The sequence below is a fragment of the Ornithorhynchus anatinus genome, chromosome 2 (assembly GCF_004115215.2).
Source record: "Ornithorhynchus anatinus isolate Pmale09 chromosome 2, mOrnAna1.pri.v4, whole genome shotgun sequence".
In the NCBI taxonomy this organism is placed as follows: Eukaryota; Metazoa; Chordata; class Mammalia; order Monotremata; family Ornithorhynchidae; genus Ornithorhynchus; species Ornithorhynchus anatinus.
In genome coordinates, this window is record NC_041729.1 from 18483093 (window position 1) to 18501586 (window position 18494).

The following is an 18494-nucleotide window of genomic DNA, read 5'->3' on the forward strand; positions in this document are numbered from 1 at the left end:
CAGTCAGTGGTATTTATTGAGCGCTTACTATGTGCAGAATACCATATTAAGCACTTGGGAGAGTACAGTGCAATAGAATTAGCAATCACTTTCCCTGCCCATAATGAGTTTACAGTCTAGAGGACATGATGGTCTAACCCTCCCGATGTGGGGTGTGTGCAGGAATTATGTCGTGGTGGAGACAAGTGCAGCTCTTTCTACTGTTCAGCCCTAAAAGGAGAAATGGCCAAAAAGAATAATTGTTTTGGTATTTGTTAAGTACTTACTGTGTACCAAACACTGTAGGAAGCGCTGGAGTTTATTCAGATTGAACACCACCCTGGTCAACATTGAGCTCACAGTCTTAGTTGGAGACAGAGCAGGTATTGAATCCCCTTTTGTCAGATGAAGAAACCGAGACCCAGAGCAGTTAATGTAACTTGCTCAAGGTCACATCACAGGCAAGCAGCAGAGCTGGGATTAGAACCCAGGACCTCTGACTCCCAGGTCCGTGCTCTCTCCACGAGGCCACGCTGCATTAGCAATGGCAGGAGATGCAATATTAACTCCTAGAGTTTTGTTCAGCCGTTTTCAGTGCAGCCTCAAACCTCCTCTTCTGGCGGATTTGGTGCCATTGTACCCATCCGTGGCAACTAGTTCGTTTGCCTCATAACTAGGGGACAAGGGAAGTAGGGCTGAGGGTTGGTAGTGCTTCTCCCCTCCCCTACACAGCCAGGAGGTGTCTAAGGCATCATTCCCACCCCCAACTCCTGACTCGCCGAGAAGCAAACTGCACCATGATATGGGATCATTTATACAGAAGTTAGTTGCAAATGTTAGAAGTCTGACTTCCTCCTCTGAGAAAGTATCCCCGAGCACGTATTAAATGTGATTTGATATGAAAAATGAGTATTTCCATGATTTAAAAGCCGGACAGAGTTTACTGAATAAGGTGCCTGACTAATTTGGTATAGCTAACTCTTGATTATTCAGAAGTGGGTTTTCTGATTTGTAGATTATTCAGGCCCCTTGTTTCTTTTTCTTTCTCCTGCTGCCCATATTTTGGATATTTCTCTGCTCATTAGCAGTGTGGGAAGAGGACAGGAGAGACAGTGAAATTCAAATCAGGTATAGTACTGTATTTACGCTACTTGCTAGTGGCTCTGTTAAAAGATTTGGTAGGAAAGGAAGTTGAAGTAAGTGGCTAAAATGACAATTCTGGATTATCTGGCTCACATTTTTTCATGGAATAGCTCTCCCCCAACAGGCTGAACAATTGAGAGTACACTATATTTCAACTGCATACTCAGTCACCTTGCCCCTTCCTGCCTCCTCTCACTACTCTCCTAACTACAACCCAGCCCAAACACTTCACTCCTCTAAGGCTAACCTTCTCCCTGTACCTCATTCTTGTCTATCTCAGCACCAGTCTCTCATCCAATCCTGCTCTGGTCTGGAATGCCCTCCCTGCTCATAGTGACTCTCCCCCCACCCTTCAAAATCTTATTGAAGTCACATCTTCTCCAAGAGGCCTTTTTGGACCAAGCCCTCCTTTCCTCTTCTCCTCTTCCTTTCTGCATCACCCTGACTTGCTTCTATTATCCATCCACCCTCCCAGCCCCATGGCACTTATATACACATCTGTAATTTATTTATTTCTCTTAATCTATGCCTCCCCCTCTAGACTGTAATCTTGTTATGGGCAGGAAATGCGTCCGCGTATTGTTCTTTTGTACTCTCGCAAGCGCTTAATACAGGTTGAGAATTGGGATACCCTCCTGTGTTTTAGCCGTGGCTCAGGGTGGAGTCATCGATCGCTCTAAGGGCTGGCATGAGTAGGAAGCAAACAGGCTGGGAGTTGGTGTCATTCTTACAGTGCACAAATCCCTGGGCCCCATAAATGGGAACCTGGATCCCACGTGGTGCTTCAATTCTTGATATCAGTCCATTTTTCCCTTTCCCGCACTCAAGATTGTATTAACAATAATAGTAAAAATAATAACATTTGTGGTATTTGTTAAGCACTTACAATATGCCAAACGTACTAGGTGTTGGGGTAAAGACACGATAATCAGGTCAGACACACTTAGAGAAGCAGCATGGCTTAGTGGAAAGAGCCCGGGCTTGGGAGTTTGAAGTCATAGGTTCTAATCCCAGCTCCGGCACTTGTCAGCTGTGTGACTTTGGGCAAGTCACTTAACTTCTCGGGGCCTCAGTTCCCTCAGCTGTAAAATGGGGCTGAAGACTGTGAGCCCCACGTGGGATGACCTGATGACCTTGTATCTACCCCAGTTCTTAGAACAGTGCTTGGCACATAGTAAGCACTTAACAGATACCAACATCATCATCATCACTTCCTATCCATCCATCTGGGCTCTCAAATTAGGGAGAAGGAAGAACCAGATACTTGACACCCTCACCCCCCAATCCCACCATTTTACAGGTGAGATAACAGAGGTCCAGAGAAGTGAGTTGCTTGTCCAGTGAATTCCTAAGAGGGTTTAAAGAGGGCCTTCTTTGCTTTTTGCCCACGAGAACCCATTGTGCTAGTTAGTCATCATCGGCCACCATTAGCAGCATTTATTGAGGCCTAAGCACTGTCCTAGGCACCAAGGGGCATTATTGAAATAAAAGTAAGAGAAATGATCTCTCTTCCCTTGAGGAGCTGATAATCTGGTGGGGGAACAAGAAGAGAAGACAAAGGAAAAGCCTCAAACACACAGGTAGATAACAGCAGTGGAACAAATCACAGAAGCACATACCCTCAAGTTTTGCAGAGTTTAAGCAGTGGGCATGGATGGCTTTGTCAGGGCAGTAGAGGGTTTTTGCTTTTGGTAAAGGTATTTGTTAAGCACTTATTAGGCGCCAGCTGCTGTACTAAGCACTGGGATAGATACAAAATAATCAGATTTGACATAGTTCTCGCCCTACGTAATGCTCACAGATTTAACCCCCATTTTACAGATGAGGTAACTGAGTCAGGGAGAAGTGAAGTGACAAGGTCACACAGCAGACAAGTGGCAAAGCCAGGGTAAGAACCCAGATCCTCTGACTCCCAGGCTTGTGCTCTTTCCACTAGGCCACCTAGTTTTTCACCGTGGAGGGGTTAATCTGGACATATTTAATGCAAGAAGTGGGAGGTTTTAGTAGATTTTTGAAGGAGCAGGGAGGGACACGGTTTAGTCGAGAGAGTATTTAAGGTGGGAGGAATGGCATGTGAAATGGCTCATTGAAGGGCACGGGGAAAGAACGATACAGAGACTTGCCAGAGCGAAACAGGAAGCCAGAACTGGTGGGGCAGGAGCAGAGAACAACTTGCCAAATTGGAGGAGGGTCTTGAAACCTATGTTTGACTTTTAATTTGTTACAAGTTGCAAAAAAGAGCCCCTGTAGATTTCCAGGATCACTGAAGGGGTAAGAGCCTTCACATATCGGGGACAGAGAATGACTGCATTTGGTGACGGGGCATGAAGGGAGTGAAAAGGGGAAAGGAGGCAAAGATGACTCCAAGGAAACAAGTTTGGGGGAACAGGAAAGAGATTGGCGGTAGTTGTAGGGGGATCATGAGGATTTAGGAAAGAAGATGAGGAGCCCAGTTTTTGTTTAAGATTGGGGTGGTGGTGGACAATCCAAATGGGTGAGATCCCAAAGGCAAGAGAATACGAAAGATTAGAGAGGACAGAGGAAGTGAGTGCTCAGAGCTGGGCATATAGATTTGTGAGTTGTAGTAATAATAATTATGGTATTTGTTAAGCTCTTACTATGTGCCAGGCACTGTACTAAATGCTGGGGTGGATATAAGCAAATCATGTTGGATAAAGTCCCTGTCCCGCATGGGGCCCAGTCTTAGTTCCCATTTTATAGATGCGGTAACCAAGGCACAGAGAAATTAAGTGATTTGCCCAAGTCCACACTGCAGACAAGTGGCAGAGCCAGGATTAGAACCCATGACCTTCTAACTCCCAGGCCCGTGCTCTACCCACTACGCCATCCTTGAGCTTCCTGAGAATTCATTCAATAGTATTTATTGAGCGCTTACTATGTGCAGAGCACTGTACTAAGCGCTTGGGATGAACAAGTCGGCAACAGATAGAGACAGTCCCTGCCGTTTGACAGGCTTACAGTCTAATCGAGAATGAGTACCCCTTGTTCCCCTGTGACACTGGGGTTGCCCTCTTGCAAACTCCCATGCTAGGGAAAACTCGCACCCATATTTGACACACAATTGCACTGTACCACACAGATACTCAATTGCCAGAGCGTTTGCTAATCCTGCTGTCACATTCCAGCCAAAATGCAAAGTGAAAATACAAGTTTTTGGCAAAACGGAGTGTTTTTGACAAAAAAAAAAAAGACTCAAGAGCCCAGAACTGAGCCTTGATGGGCAACCATAGTTTAGGGGCAAGAAAAGGAAGAAGAGTCTGCATTAAGAAAAGATAGGAGGAAAACCAAGATGGAAAGAATTTGGAGGAGAGGGGGTACAACTCTCCTCCAAATTCTTTCCATCTTGGGTTTCAACAACAATGTTGAAGACAGCCAGAGGCATTGGTGTAAGTGAGATTGTTGAAGAATTTAGGGAAAGTAGTTTCCAGAACCTTGGCCTTGATTAAAGGTTGGGTCATAAAGGGCAGGGTGGGGGACAGTAGGAAAGAAGGAAAAGGGAAGAAAGGGAAAGGGGGAAGAGGAGGCCAAGAGGAGGAAGAGAAGTGGGAATAGAGGCCCAGGGAAATGAAGAGGAGATGGTCATGGTGAATCCTCATCCATTTTCTCTACTGCTTCTGCCTGGAGGAGACAAGGCCTGAGACAGTCCAGCTGACCCAGGGCCAGGGCCCAGGGCCACCACGTCTGTCTGGGTTGCAGTGGGAGTGGCTCCAGGTGAATGGCCTACCTTGAGCCGCTGAACTGGCTCTGTTGACTGAGACCATCCAGCAAGATCTGATGAGTTTACCTAGGGCTGGCAGGGAAGCTGGGCCACCTTTCCCAGAATGGCACTCCCCAGCCCCTCTCTCCTTACCTGACCCCACCCACTGGCTGATACACATGAGCCCTGCATTTCACATTCATTTTTCCTAGATTTTTCCAAACCCAAATCTGTCCCAGTGAACTTAAAGCATTCAAGAAGGTTCCACCTCAGTCGAGACATCTGGTCACCATACCCTAAATGCACAGGGAAGTTAGACTGGTTAAATTGTGACTTCATACTCTTTCCCTGTCATGCTAATCGCTATGGCTCCTAATATAAAAACAAAAGGAGAATCTTGCCCACTTTTGTCTCTTAGATTTCCCCAAAGTCATGACTTAGATGGTGACACCACTGTGCTGGAGAAAAGGGTGATGCCGAAGTAGCCGTTCGGGATCAACTGTTCAAAGCAGGGCCATCTCCAGAAGGGAGTGGGGCTCCAGGCAGTTCACTTCATGTGGGGACACTGGCACAGGGTGAAGGTTTGCAGGTTTAAGTAGTTCCATCCTTAAATTACATTCTCTCTCTCTCTCTCTCTCTCTCTCTCATATTATTGGTTCTGGGACCATTAACCCTGCTCTGCAACTCTGCAGAAAAAGCAGGGATCTCTAGGGCAAAGGACTGAGGGTATTAATGCTAATGATGATATTTATTAAGTGCTTACTATGGGTCAAGCTCTGAGTGAAGCCCTGAGGTAGATACAAGATATAATCAGGTTGGACATGGTCCCTGCTCGCCATGGGAGGAGAACAGATTCAACGGATATTTAAAACTACATTTTACCAGTGAGGAAACTGAAGCACAGAGAAGTTATCATTATCATTATTATATCTGTCAAGCATGTACTCTGTGCTAAGCACTGTTTTAAGCACTGGGATTGATACAAGATAATCAGATCACACCCAGCTCGTGTCCACAGTAGCAGGGAGAACATGCATTTAATCCCCCTTTCACAGAGGAGGAAAGTGAGGCAGAGGGAGGTTGATTGACTTGCTCAAGGTCACATGGCAGGCAAGTGGAGGAGCTATCCAGGACTATAACTCAGGTCTCTTGACTTCCAGCCCTCCCCCCACCACCTCCCACCATAGGGATGGTCCTGGTTCAGCTCATTTAAGCCAAGATTTAGTTTTCATTTACACTAACCAAAGTAGCACCAAAACCACAAACAACAAAAAAACCCAAAGCCCACAGATGACTCTGCTTAGTCAAAGCTACTTTTAAAGAGCAAACATGTCTGTTGGAGGTTTTTGGAAGTTATCAGTGGGTTTGTAAATTTCATTTGCACTCCAAACTTGACTCAAAAATTGCTGTTTGGGTTTATTCACCTAAACTGCCTTCAGAGCTCTATTTCTTTTAAATTATACTTCCAAGGCCTCTACTGCCTGAAGGCTTGGTGCTATAGGCCCAGGCCATGACCCATCCATCTCTCCAGCCCTTACCCATAACAGATTTGGCCATTGGAATTGGGATGATGGATTAAGTCACTAGTGGCTGAGCCAGAATAGAATCCAGACCAGCTATTTTACAATGGAAGCAGTTCCATAGGACAAATAGCAAACTATGGGACTGGTCAGTGAAGTCAGGATGTCTGGCTCAGAGACAGGAAGAGAGCGTGAAGGTGTCACTTGGGCTTCATTGCTTGCCTCAACATAACCACAATTAAGCAGCAGCCAAATGTGTTGGAGATTGAAATCTGAAGAGCTGACCCAACACTTCTAATACAGTACCGAACAGTAGACTACTCTGCATTTCCAGCCCTTTTCCTACCTTGCCAGTCTTGGGATGGCCCAGTGTCATTTATTCCCATTATACGATTTCAGTGCCTCATTGTCTGCCTCGCCGCCGACCCCTTGCCCACGTCTTCCCTCTGGCTTGAAACTCCTTTTTTTCCTTTTTCCCATTTTTTAATGGTATTTAAATACTTACTATGTGCTAGGGTAGATACACGCTAATCAGGTAGGACACAGTCCATGTCCCATGTGGGACTTAGTCTTTATCCCCATTTTACAGCTGCCGTAACTGAGGCACAGAGAGATGAAGTGACTTGTTCAAGGCCCTCCAGCTTTGTATCTGACAGACCACTACTCTCCACATGTTCAAAGCACTGCTAAAATCTTATCTCCTCCAAGAGGCATTCTCTAACTCCTCATTTTCTTCTCCTATTTGCCCTGCCTTCTTCACCTGTGCACATGGGTCTGTAATCCTTAAGCACTTTGATACCCACTCCACAGCAGTTTATTACATATCCTTGTACTCTATTTCCCCATCTGTATACTGTTTTAATATCTAGTAATAATAGTTATTACCGCGGTATTTGTTGAGCACTTAGGTGCCTGGCCCTTTACTAAGCGCTGGGGTGGATGCAAGCAAATTGAGTTGGACAGTCTCAATCCCTGTTTTACAGATGAAGTAACTGAGGTACAGAGAAGTGAAGTGACGTACCCAAGGTCACACAGCAGAAAAGTGGTGGAGTCAAGATTAGAACCCATGACTTTCTGACTCTCAGGCCTGTGCTGTATCCACTACGCCACACTTCTTCTCCCCCACTAGACTGCTAGCTCCTTGGGAGCAAGGATCGGATCTACCTGCTCTATTGTACTCTCTGAAGCTCCGAGTTCAGTGCTCTGCCCACAGTAAGCGCTCGATAAATACCTCTAATTGATTAGAAAAGAGTGCCCCGGAGAAGGGAAGTCAGTAGCCCCAAATCAGCTAACAAGCCATCATGTGCATGAGACCACCCCCCAACCAAGTCTTTTAGAACTCAGTCACATAGTTTGGGTCCTTTCTCCCTAGCTTTTGGGGCACCTGGCCTGGATGGTGGTTTTATTTGGAGACCAACATTTCAATCAGAATATCTCTAGGTTTCATTAGGCTTCATTCACGCTTGGTTAGGAGGTGGGGGTTTTAAAAACTGTCGGTGAATTAGCACAGAGAATTAATAACGGCTAACACTTTAGATAATCTTCCTCAGTGTATGCCCCTGGTCTCTGCTGGAAGCCTCTGAGCAGTCGGAACTTGTGGACCTTGCCTTATTCTTTTTAGTGGCCCAGCCTCGAGAGATGTAGGGAGGGCGTGTTGGCATTGTGCACTGGGTGATGCCTTTACTCTTACGTTAGTTAGGGAGAGGAGCTTTAAGCAGGGTTGGAAGAAGCCTTCCCTCCTTTCCTCTTCTCATTCCCTTCAGCGTCGCCCTGACTTGCCCCCTTCATTCATTCCCCCTCCCAGCCCCATAGCACTTGTGTACATATCTGTCATGTATTTATATTAATGCCTCTAGATTGTAAACTCGTAGTGGGGGGACTGTCTGTTTCATTGTTACACTGTACTTTCCCAAGCCCTTAGTAGAGTGCTGCGCACACCGTAATCGATACAGCCGACTGACATCAGGACCAACTCTCGGTCAGTTTTCTGTCAGGGAGTCTACATCGCCTTAGTCTACAATCTGATCTCTACATTGCTGTTTATAAACACCCCCCCCCCCCAGCACCCCGCCCCCGGAAAACCTCGGAGGAACAAGGTAGGAAAGGGAAGCTGGGGCTTCAGTGGACCAGTGGCAGAGGTTGGTCCCACCAACCAGAGCGTGTGAGACCTGGAGGCCAGGATGGCTTTTGCACTGGGGCCAGGGGGTGGTGATCTTTGTCTCAGCCGGGGGCGGCCCGGCCCACCCCTTATCCCGTTGGTCGGGGCCCTGGGGGACCTCCACCTCCCTCCGAATCGTGAGCTCGGACTACACAAAAGACCCCACCCCGGCTCGGGGTGCATCGGGTGTTGCAGCGGCAGCCCGCCACACATGGGCATCTCCAGCTCCCACCGGCCCCCGCCCCCCTTGGCAGCCCCCCGGCCCCCTCGCTCGGCGGAGACGCAGGACCGGCCGCCGCCCCCGAGTGGCTGCAGGCCACGCCCCTTTCTGTGCGTCTCCCAAGGGCCGAGGCCCGCGATTGGTCCGCCGCCTCGGGGGCTCAGCCCCTTCCTGGCCCGCCTCATGAATATGCATCAGCCCTGCCTTCCCTCCTCGGGTGGGGATGCGCGCGCGCTGGCGCGCGGCCCCGCTGTGCGCGCGCCTGGGGCTGTGCGCGCGCGCGCGCGCGAGCAGCGCTGCTCCTTCCAGCGGAGCCTGCTCCGTGCAGCGGCGGCGGCGGCGGCGGCAGCGGCGCTGCTCCAGCCATGTCAGTGTGTCGGAGGCCGGGCCCACCGTGAGCGATGGCCATGTCCGTCAGTGCCGAGGAAGAGGACTACGAATCGGAGCAGGACCAGGTTCGGGGGCCGAGGGCGGGCCGAGAGGCGGAGGAACGGAGAAAGTTTTGCAGCCCCTGCCGCCGCCGCCGCCGCTGCTGTCGGGCCGGGAGGAGGAGGAGGAGGAGCAGCAGCAGCCGGAGCCGGAGCCGGAGCAGGGGGGGAGGGACGGGTTGCAAGCGGCCGCGCAGGGCGATCGGTTTTTACTAGAAAGCCGGGGGAGGGGGGCGTGTGGGCAGAGGGGGAGACAATGTGAGCTGGAGGATGGGGGTCGGGCCCCCGGCCGGGCCGGCCCTGCCAGCCTGGAGAGAGGGGCCGCCGCTGCTGCCGCTGCTGCTGCTGCTGCTGCTGCGGTCCCTGCAAGGCATGTTGCACGGGCTGCTGAAGGGCAGGGCTTTGAAGTTCATGTGCTCCGAGAGCAGATGCAGCCGGCCCTTCCACCAGCATTTCGCCCCTCTCTCCTCCTCGTGTGCACCTACGTGTGCCTCTGGGTGTGCGCGCTCGGAGATGCACATTACCGAGCACTAAGATGGACCCTTCCCGAGACTTACCTAGTGGTCCGGTTCCTCCTCCGCTACCTCTCTGTTGGCAAAGTTGCACTGCGGCCCCACCTCCCCCACTGCCGGCACCTCGGAAGATGGGGGCGGGGGGTGACGGGGGTCCTGCCCATCCCCCCATCAGGGTGCAGGGTCGGGTGGGACAGTGGGGTGTCCTGGCTTTTGTCTCTGATGGGCAGATACAGTGGGGAAGGGGCAGAGGGGGGTCCACGCCGTGCTCGGGGAAGTCTGCTTAAATGGGGTTCCGAAGCGCCGGGGAGAGGAACGTGATTTATAAAAGGGAATTGTAACCCTACGAGTGGATTAATGGGCCTTATTTTGATTTATAGGGGAAAGCCATCTCCAGGGACCGGAGCAGAAAAGAGATGTGTAAAACAAAGCCCCGGGTCCATTCAGAAACCCCAAAGCAAGATTTCTTTCTCTCCCCCCCCCCCCCCACCTCCTTTTTTTTTCTTCCTGAAGCAGATTGGGTCTTAGGGGAGGGAAAGAAAGTTTGGGTTTTATGAAGTAATCTGTAAAATAATATCCGAAACATGTGGTACAGATTACATGTTGCTGTTGCAGAATTGAAGGAATTAAAGATCTGGATAGTGAGGCAGGGTGCACATAGTGGAAGAGATATGTATGATTTTATGTTACTATAGGTGGCTTGGACTAGCTCAGAAAAATTTGGCCCAGTTATACGGTGTTCAAGAGTTCATAAGCCAAGATGCTGGGGTTTGTGTTTTTTTTTTCATTCAGAGTAATAATGGTGCCACCAACAGGAATACTGTCTGCGTTTAAGAAAATCAACATGTGTTCCTTGGGTTGAGGGTCAACCAGCAGTGGTATTCATGGAGCATTTACAGAGCTTAATACAGAGCTCTGAACTAAGTGCTTGGGAGATAAAGTACAGTAGAATTTGGTTCCCTAAGTCTTTGCCACAGAGTTCATTTCAAAAGATTGTTATTCAGGCTGTTCTGACGGTGATCTCTGAACTCCTTGGACTGTGGAGTGAAATTAGCCTGAGGACAATCACAGATCAGATCAGTGGGCCCGAGTGAGTGTGAAGATCCCTGAAGTCTTACGCCCTAGCTCTCTTTTAATCTTTTAAAGTCTCTGCTGGTAATTTGGGACCAGTTGACTTTTGCCCATTATTTGGGGTGAGTTTTTCCATTAGAGTTGAGACTTAAGCTGGGGGTTGACAGAGGATGGGCGGAGTGGTTGTGTATCTATCCCAGACAGACGGAGGCAAGTTTAAAGCACCTACTGATGACTGGTGGCTTGTTTGAAGGTTCTTTGAATTGGGTCTCGCCCTTTGGTGTAGATAAAATCTTTTATCATTTCTTGGGTTTAAGAAGATCTGCCCACATGGGACAGCTCCTGTCAGTCCCATAACATGCTTCTATTAAGAAGACACTTGCTTGGTCCCGCATTCCGACTGGAAGCTCGTTATGGGTAGGGAACGTGTCTGTTCTGTTGTACTCTCCCAAGCGCTTAGCACAGTGCTCTGCACATAGTAAGTGCTCGAAAAGTAGGACTGATTGATTGAATTTTCACTTTTTTCTAGTTTTATCTGGTTGCTTCCCTTCGATCGAACGAGGGAGCCGCCGAAACCTAGTGTGGCATCTGAAATGCCGTCAAGCACAGGGTGCTGGGGGTCAGAAGTCATTGAGTTAGTTGGTGATGGTTCATCTGTGGCGGTTGTTTTCATTTAGGTGTTTTGAGAGAGCTGTTTGAACCTGTTTAGTGGGGCATTACGTTTATCCCAGAACCCCATCTGAGAAGATTGCTGTCCACCAACTCCAGGGGCACAGAGGGGATTCTTCTAGCCTCCGTGCCTCATTCTTCTGTGCCTTCCGACTGACCGGGGTTCACCTTTCCCCGGTCTCAGCAGGGCCAGTTTCCCGGTCTTTAAGGCTTTCTGAGCAGAAGGTGAGAGAGCCGGCTACCGTGGGAAAGGCCCGGCTCTTCCTCGCCCTTCGCCGGGGCCTCGGTAGACTCCCCCCACCTTCCTCCAGAGTGCACAGCCACCACGTCCCTCAGCTCTCTAGTCCCTGGCTCCACCCTCCTCTTTAAACTGAGTCTCTTATGAGGAGGGGCTCTGAGCCAGCTTCTCTCTGGCAAAGGCTGCTGAGGAAGAAGCTTGCCCCCACATGGTTTCCTTCTGATGCCAGGAGGTGTTTGGCCCCGCTAAAGAAGCCCTTAATCGAGGAGGGGGTGGGGCATGGGAGCCCAAGCCAGTACAAGGAATGCCAGGAGGCAGAAGGCCGCACACGGACGGACATGCTAAGAATTTTGGGTTCAGGAAAAGGAGTAATAGGCCCTGCTAGAGGAGTGAGCCCTGGTCAGAAGGAGTTGGGGATCCTAGACCAGTTCCCAGCAGACCGATGTCCAGCTGAGGCGCCCCGCTGCCGCAGGGTCCTGCCTGCCCCTCTTGGCCTTTTTGTTAATTTGATTTGCAAATCCCACTCCCCTCTTTCCCACCTCCTAACCAGTGCCGAATGGCAACCGCAGTTCTCCGGCACCAAGGGCACGTGAAAAGGAGATACATTGAGGATGGAAGGCTTATTATGCTGCCTTTCCTAATCCGACAGTGAAGCTTTGGTCTGCAAAGCAATCCTCTTGGAAATTTTAACCAGTGTTGGAAGGCAAATGGGGGCTCCAGCCAATTGATCGATTTATCATATTTATTGAGCGCTTCCTGGGAGCTAAGTAGTAAGTGTTTGGAAAAACAAAATACAATAGAATTGATAGACCCCTGCCCATAAGGAGAAGCATTGTCACCCAGTGGAAAGAGCTGTGTCCTGGAAGTCAGAGGATCTGGGTTCGAATCTTGGCTCTGCCACTTGTCTGCTGGGTGACCTTAGGCAAATTACCTAACTATTCTATGCCTCAGCTACCTCATCTGTAAAGTGGAAATGAAGACTGTGAACCCCATGAGGGACAGGGACTGTGTCCAACCTGATTATCATCTAAAAGAAACAAACACGAGGAGTTTTCAGACTACAGGGGAAGGCAGGCATTAACAGGGAAGCAGCGTGGCTCAGTGGAAAAGAGCCTGGGCTTCGGAGTCAGAGGTCATGAGTTCAACTCCCGGCTCTGCCACTTGTCAGCTGTGTGACTGTGGGCAAGTCACTTAACTTCTCTGTGCCTCATTTACCTCATCTGTAAAATGGGGATTAAGACTGTGAGCCCCACGTGGGACAACCTGATTACCCTGTATCTACCCCAGTGCTTAGAACAGTGCTCTACACATAGTAAGAGCTTAACAAATACCAACATTATCATTATTATTTTTAACATAGATTAGGGGAAGGGGAAATTGTAGAGGACCTATGTTCTTTCTGAAACCTGGTCTAACCCAGGGGCTACAGAGAGACAGCAGAACTGTCCTAGAACTCAAACATGGTTCTTCAGTTGATAGGTGCCGGGTGGGGTGGCCATAGTGGTGTATAGTTTCCACATGACTGAGTTTGCTTCTCCGGAAGCAGGAAAAGAGGTATCTGAAAATTTTCAGTAGGCTAGGCTTTTTGGTGGTGGGAATGGTGTTTTGGGAGGAACAAACTCCTTAAGAAGTGTCACAAAGAATTGTGGTATTTGTGAAACTCTTACCATGTATAAAGCACTGTACTGAGCACTGGGACTGAGAAATGTAAGTGGATTAGATACAGTCTCTGTCATGGGGCTCGCAGTCTAAGAGGAAGGGAGAACTGATGTTTTAGCCCCATTTACAGTTGTGGTACCTGAAGTACAGAGACGTGAAGTGACTTGCCCAGGGTCACAGCAGGCAAGTGGCGGAGCCGGGATCGGAACCCAGGTCCTCCTACTCCCAGGGCTCTGTCACTAAGCCACGCTGCCACTGGGAGAAAGGTGGGGCTAGAGGTAGGGTGCTCTTCTGGAATCTCTCACATTCAGAACCCGAGCTGGGGTCCTTGAGTCATGGGGTTTGAGAGCAGCGCAGACCTAAACTGTCACATCTGTCCATGATGCTCTGGGTTGGTGGCTGGGGAGTGAAGGTGGTTAAATTGGTTTTTGAGGAGATTTTCTTTTGCCTTTAATAAAACCCGAAAAGCAGATTTTCTGTTGAAGGAAAGGTAACCCCAAATTCTAACCTTCCCCTCAGCCCCCTTCTCCCTCCTTCACCTGGTTCGATAGCTGATTTTGGTGAGGTTGCAGTGGGAATTTGATTTCTGAGATTTTAGGGGCCGGCTAAGAGCGGAAGGACATGAATCTCCCCGGCAGGGGTGGATAGGGACAATCTCGGGGGGAGAGGTAACTTCCTACCTGTTTGGTCCTGCCTCCGGTCGGGTGTAGGAGGAGAGATCCAGGGGATCGGTTGCTCTTACCCTCGTGACCTCCTACCAGTCAGTCTGCCTGTGGGGTGGGTTCAAGTGCCTTGGCACTGGGTCTCTCCTCTTCGGCGTCTTAGGTCTGCCAGTGCTTTGGCTGTTTCACTTTAGTCCATTACTGATTCGGAGCAGGCATGGGAACAATATAGGCCCCATGGGTTACATAATGTTCTGGGTCTGAGGTATGCAGCTGCGACTAAGGGGAATCTGAATATATGGGCTAGTGATGCCCTGGGTTGGAGCAGAGGGGTAGGTGTCTGACTGCACTATGCCTGGACTAGGTATGCTGGTGGGGTGGTGATTTTTAGGGGGTTAGTGAGGTGGGTGGAGAAATGGTTTCGGGCTCTCTGGATGGACTCAGTATTTTCTCATTGGTCAGTTGGGACATGGGAGTCTCCCCTGGAGTCCTAGGGAAGATGGGCTGGGCGAGCCAGTGGTTGGACCCGGCTCCGGCAGGTGAGCTCCCAAAGCAGGTGAGCTCCCAAAGCTAGCCTTAGGCCGCTAATCAAGGGATTGTTCCCAGGTATGAGCCAGGCCCTGGCCTGACTTCTCAAGTGGCAAGCTTTTTAAGCACTGTAAGACTTACAGACTAAGCCCGGTGTGGGCAGGGATTGTCTCTTTTTATTGGCTGAATTGTACTTTCGAAGCGCTTAGTACAGTGCTCTGCACACAGTAAGCGCTCAATAAATCCGATTGAAGGAACGAATGAACGAACGAAAGCAGTATGGGCAAAGCAGTGATCTCTCTGGTCCCTGTAGATTTCCCCTCCTTTCTCCTGCCCTACAGGAAACTCCCATAGTAAGACAACTGGGAATTCAGTCGGCCAAGGGGCTCTCTGGAATCCCCTCCTGGAGTGGGGAAGAATAGTAATGGGTGATACCCAGAGCATGGGAAATCAACTCCCAAAGGATCCCAAAGGATGTTTATATCTGGCTATTATCGAAACAAAGTGTAGTAGGACAGACGCTCTCCTCCCTGTTAAACCTGCTTTCCTCCGTTGCCTTGTAGGGCAAGAGGTCCGAGTGACCCTGCTTTCCACTAATCCCAGGACTTACGAGAGTTTTAATAATAGTATTTATTATGCACTTGGTGCCAAGCACTGTGTTAAGCACTGGGTTAGACTCAAGATAATCAGATGAGACACCTTTCCTGGGGGAGAAATGGTATTTTATCCCTCTTTTGAAAATGAGGAAACTGTAGCCCAGAGGAGTCCAATGGCTTGCCCAGGGGGTACAGCAGGCAAGCAGTGGGGCTGGGAGTAGAACCTGGATCTTCTGACTCCCAATCCCAAATTCTTTCCACTAGGCCAAGTTGCCCTCCCAGGTTTTGGATGAAGATTTTCTGTCGGTAAGTGTTGAACTTTGTAGGACTACCCTGTCTTTGACTGTCAGACGTCAGGGTTTAGAAAACATTCAAAAAGTCAACTTCTCTGTGCCTTGGTTTCCCCATCTGTAAAATGGGCAGTAAATGCAGATATCTCCCTTTCTTTAAAACTGAGCACCAGATGGGACAGGGACTGTGTCTCTCCCACTTGAGTATCTCTTATTTGCACCAGGGCTTAGTGCGTGGCTTGGCACAGAGTAAGCACTTAACACTGCCCCAGTTATTATTATTATTATCACTTAGAGAAAAAACATTCTGCAGAGCCAGAAGCAGAGGATTCTGGCTGTGTGGCAACAGATCCTGGCACCTCAGGCCCTGCCTCTTCAAAGCAGATAGCGAGGACGGCTCCAATCCTAGGCGAGAGAGGACAGGTGGAAGTTTCTGTATGAGCTGATGCAATGGACTCTCTGCCCTTTCCAGCTCTCCCAGTGTCATTCTGCCAGTGGGAAATGCGGTCTCCATTGCTTGTAGTGCTGGCTGCTCCACCCCACTTTTTGCTCAGGCCCCTACCTTGGGATACTGACTGCTGCCACAGCTCCAAATCACCATTCATTATTCTTTGCCACGACTGACCGTGCAAGGAAAAGTTAGGGATGTCAGTGGGATGTCTGTACCATTAGGGTAGGTGTCAAGCAAGAAAACAACTTCACTGCATCACCCTACGTGCTTTGGAAGCACCCCGCTTTAGAGAAGCAGTGTGGCTTAGTGGAAAGAGCAGGGGCTTGGGGCCCAGAGGTCGTAGGATCTAATCCCGGCTCCGCTACTTGCCAGCTGTGTGACTTTGGGCAAGTCACTTAACTTCTCTGTGCCTCAGTTACCTCATCTTTAAAATGGGGGTTAAGACTGTGAACCCCATGTGAGATAACCTGAATACCTTGTACCTATCCCAGCACTCAAATCAGTGCTTGGCACATAGTAAGCACTTAACAAGTATCATTGTTATTATTAATATTATTATTATTTGGGAACACTGTAAGAGGCAGAATACCTGGTTGGGTGAACCATTGGTTTAACTCAGCAATTGCATTTCTTCCCCCTTACACTTCCTGCCTCCTGGAGTGGCTACCGGTTGAGCCTGGAATTAAAGGGAATGGTCTCCTAAAACTGCTCTCTCCTTGGATCTTTTCTTGGACTCTCTCTTGGGACACTGTCAGAGGCACCGCAACAGTTGGCTTTTGAGTTTATAATGATTACAATTATACAATTGATTACAATTATTATTATAATAGTTGTGATATTTGTTAAGCACTTACTTTTTGTTCCAAGCACTGGTCCAAGCACTGGGGTAGATACAAGGTAATTAGTTTGGACACGGTATCTGTCCCACATGGAGCTCACAGTCTTAATCTCCATTATACAGATGAGGAACTGAGGCACAGAAAAGTGAAGTGACGTGCCCAAGTTCATACAGCAGACACATGGCAGAGCTGGGATTAGAACCCAAGTCCTCCGACTCCCAGGTCCATGCTCCTTCCATTAGACTTTGAATGGATTGACCTTCCTTTTCCAGGTCCACATATGGGCTGCTGTAATTCTTGCTGGGGTGCCCCCAGGCCTCCATTTGTCCGTCCTTTCTGGGGATGATTTTAATGATGAGATTGCCCGAGTATTGGGCGAGGTATCGTGTTCGTCAGTATTGGGTGAGGTATCGTGTCTGTCAGTCTGGGGTGGCAGAGAGGCTGGCTCTGTGGTTCCCCAGAATCCCCTAGTTTCTGGCGAACAAAGGTAAATCAAAATCTTCTGGGTGGTAAACTGGTTTCCATCTTCCTAAATAAAAAGAGGTTCTACCACTCCCGCATCCTCCAAGGGCAGCGTTTCAGACTTGAAACTCCAGGTCTCCACCCATTTTGCTCTTCGGAAGTACCGCACACTGACCAACTGAAGACTTCTTCCTGCCTTCCCTGCTTCAGGTGCTGCCTCCCTTCTGAGAAGCTTGGAACTTAGCTCCACGGTGGTTGTTTGTGGACCTATAGTCCAGTCCCTTCCCTAACTGAAAGGCCCTTGACTAATGCCTGCGTGCGTCTTGGTTTGTGGGAGTGATGGAATGAAGCCGGGATTCGGGAGTCAGAGGGAAATACAAAGAATGATTGGGGTGGTCGGCGGAGGGGTTGGGTGTGCCAGTAGTTGGGCTTGGGTCTGTTTTTGTGACCCCTGGAGAGAGAAGGGAGTCAGGAAAGACCCCGAGTTTTCTGAGCCCCAGAAGAGTGTTCCTTTCCTTGGGTCCTTGGGTATCATCTTTGAAAAGAAGGATCTTGAAGCACATCTCCCAGCACGTAGAACCAGCTCCCAGAAATACCCGCTCAATACTCGTAGATTTTACAGAGATGACACTTTTTCTGCCTCTTCCTTTAACCGTCCTTTGCTTTCTTCCTCTTATCTGCGCAGTTTTCCCCCTCCTTTCTGCTTCATGTCCCTTGTCTTCCAGAAGCAGCGTGGCTCAGTGGAAACAGCCCGGGCTTGGGAGTCAGAGGTTTGAACCCCGGCTTTGCCATTTGTCAGCTGTGTGACTGTAGGCAAGTCACTTAACTTGTCTGTGCCTCAGTTACCTCATCTGTAAAATGGGGATTAAGACTGTGAGCCTCATGTGGGACAAGCTGATTACCCTGTATCTACCCCAGCACTTAGAACAGTGCTCGGCACATAGTTAGCGCTTAACAAATACCTACATTACTGGAGGGTGAAATAGTCATGAAGCAACTTGTGGGAGGGAGTTTTGGGACTACAAGGCTGCTTGCATTGAAGGACGCCCGATTTCAGCAGGTCTTGTATTTCCCAGATGGGATCTTCCCAGAAAGTAGCCTCTGCTTTGGTCTGGGCAGTAAGCATATACCACTTGTCTAGCTGCTTCCCTTGAAGACTCTGCCGTCTGCATGCTCTCTCGGCACCTCCCCACAGATGGCCTCTCTGGCAGCTGGTCGGAACAACGTTTAGGCGGCGGCGGCAGCAGCAGGCCTGAGGTGAAGAGGTTTGATGGAGCCAACCCTGAAGCTGCTTTGTGATGGTGGGAGGTGGAGAGTGGAACCTCTTTTTATTTAGGAAAATGGAAAATGA

At 49.3% G+C, this 18494-nt stretch overlaps 1 protein-coding gene across 8 annotated transcripts in view; it reads left to right on the plus strand.

The window, feature by feature from the left end:
• The window catches only part of KDM2B (lysine demethylase 2B), a 128928-nt gene that overhangs the window by 93011 nt on the left and 17423 nt on the right, over positions 1–18494 (plus strand). For 6 of the 8 annotated variants that reach the window (XM_029052924.2, XM_029052954.2, XM_029052937.2 and 3 more), the window contains one exon: positions 15366–15407. The exons of the other annotated variants lie outside the window; for them this stretch is intronic. In XM_029052924.2, the coding sequence (XP_028908757.1) occupies positions 15366–15407 (42 nt within the window). The remainder of the gene's footprint in view (positions 1–15365; positions 15408–18494) is intronic. 8 annotated transcript variants of the gene reach the window in all.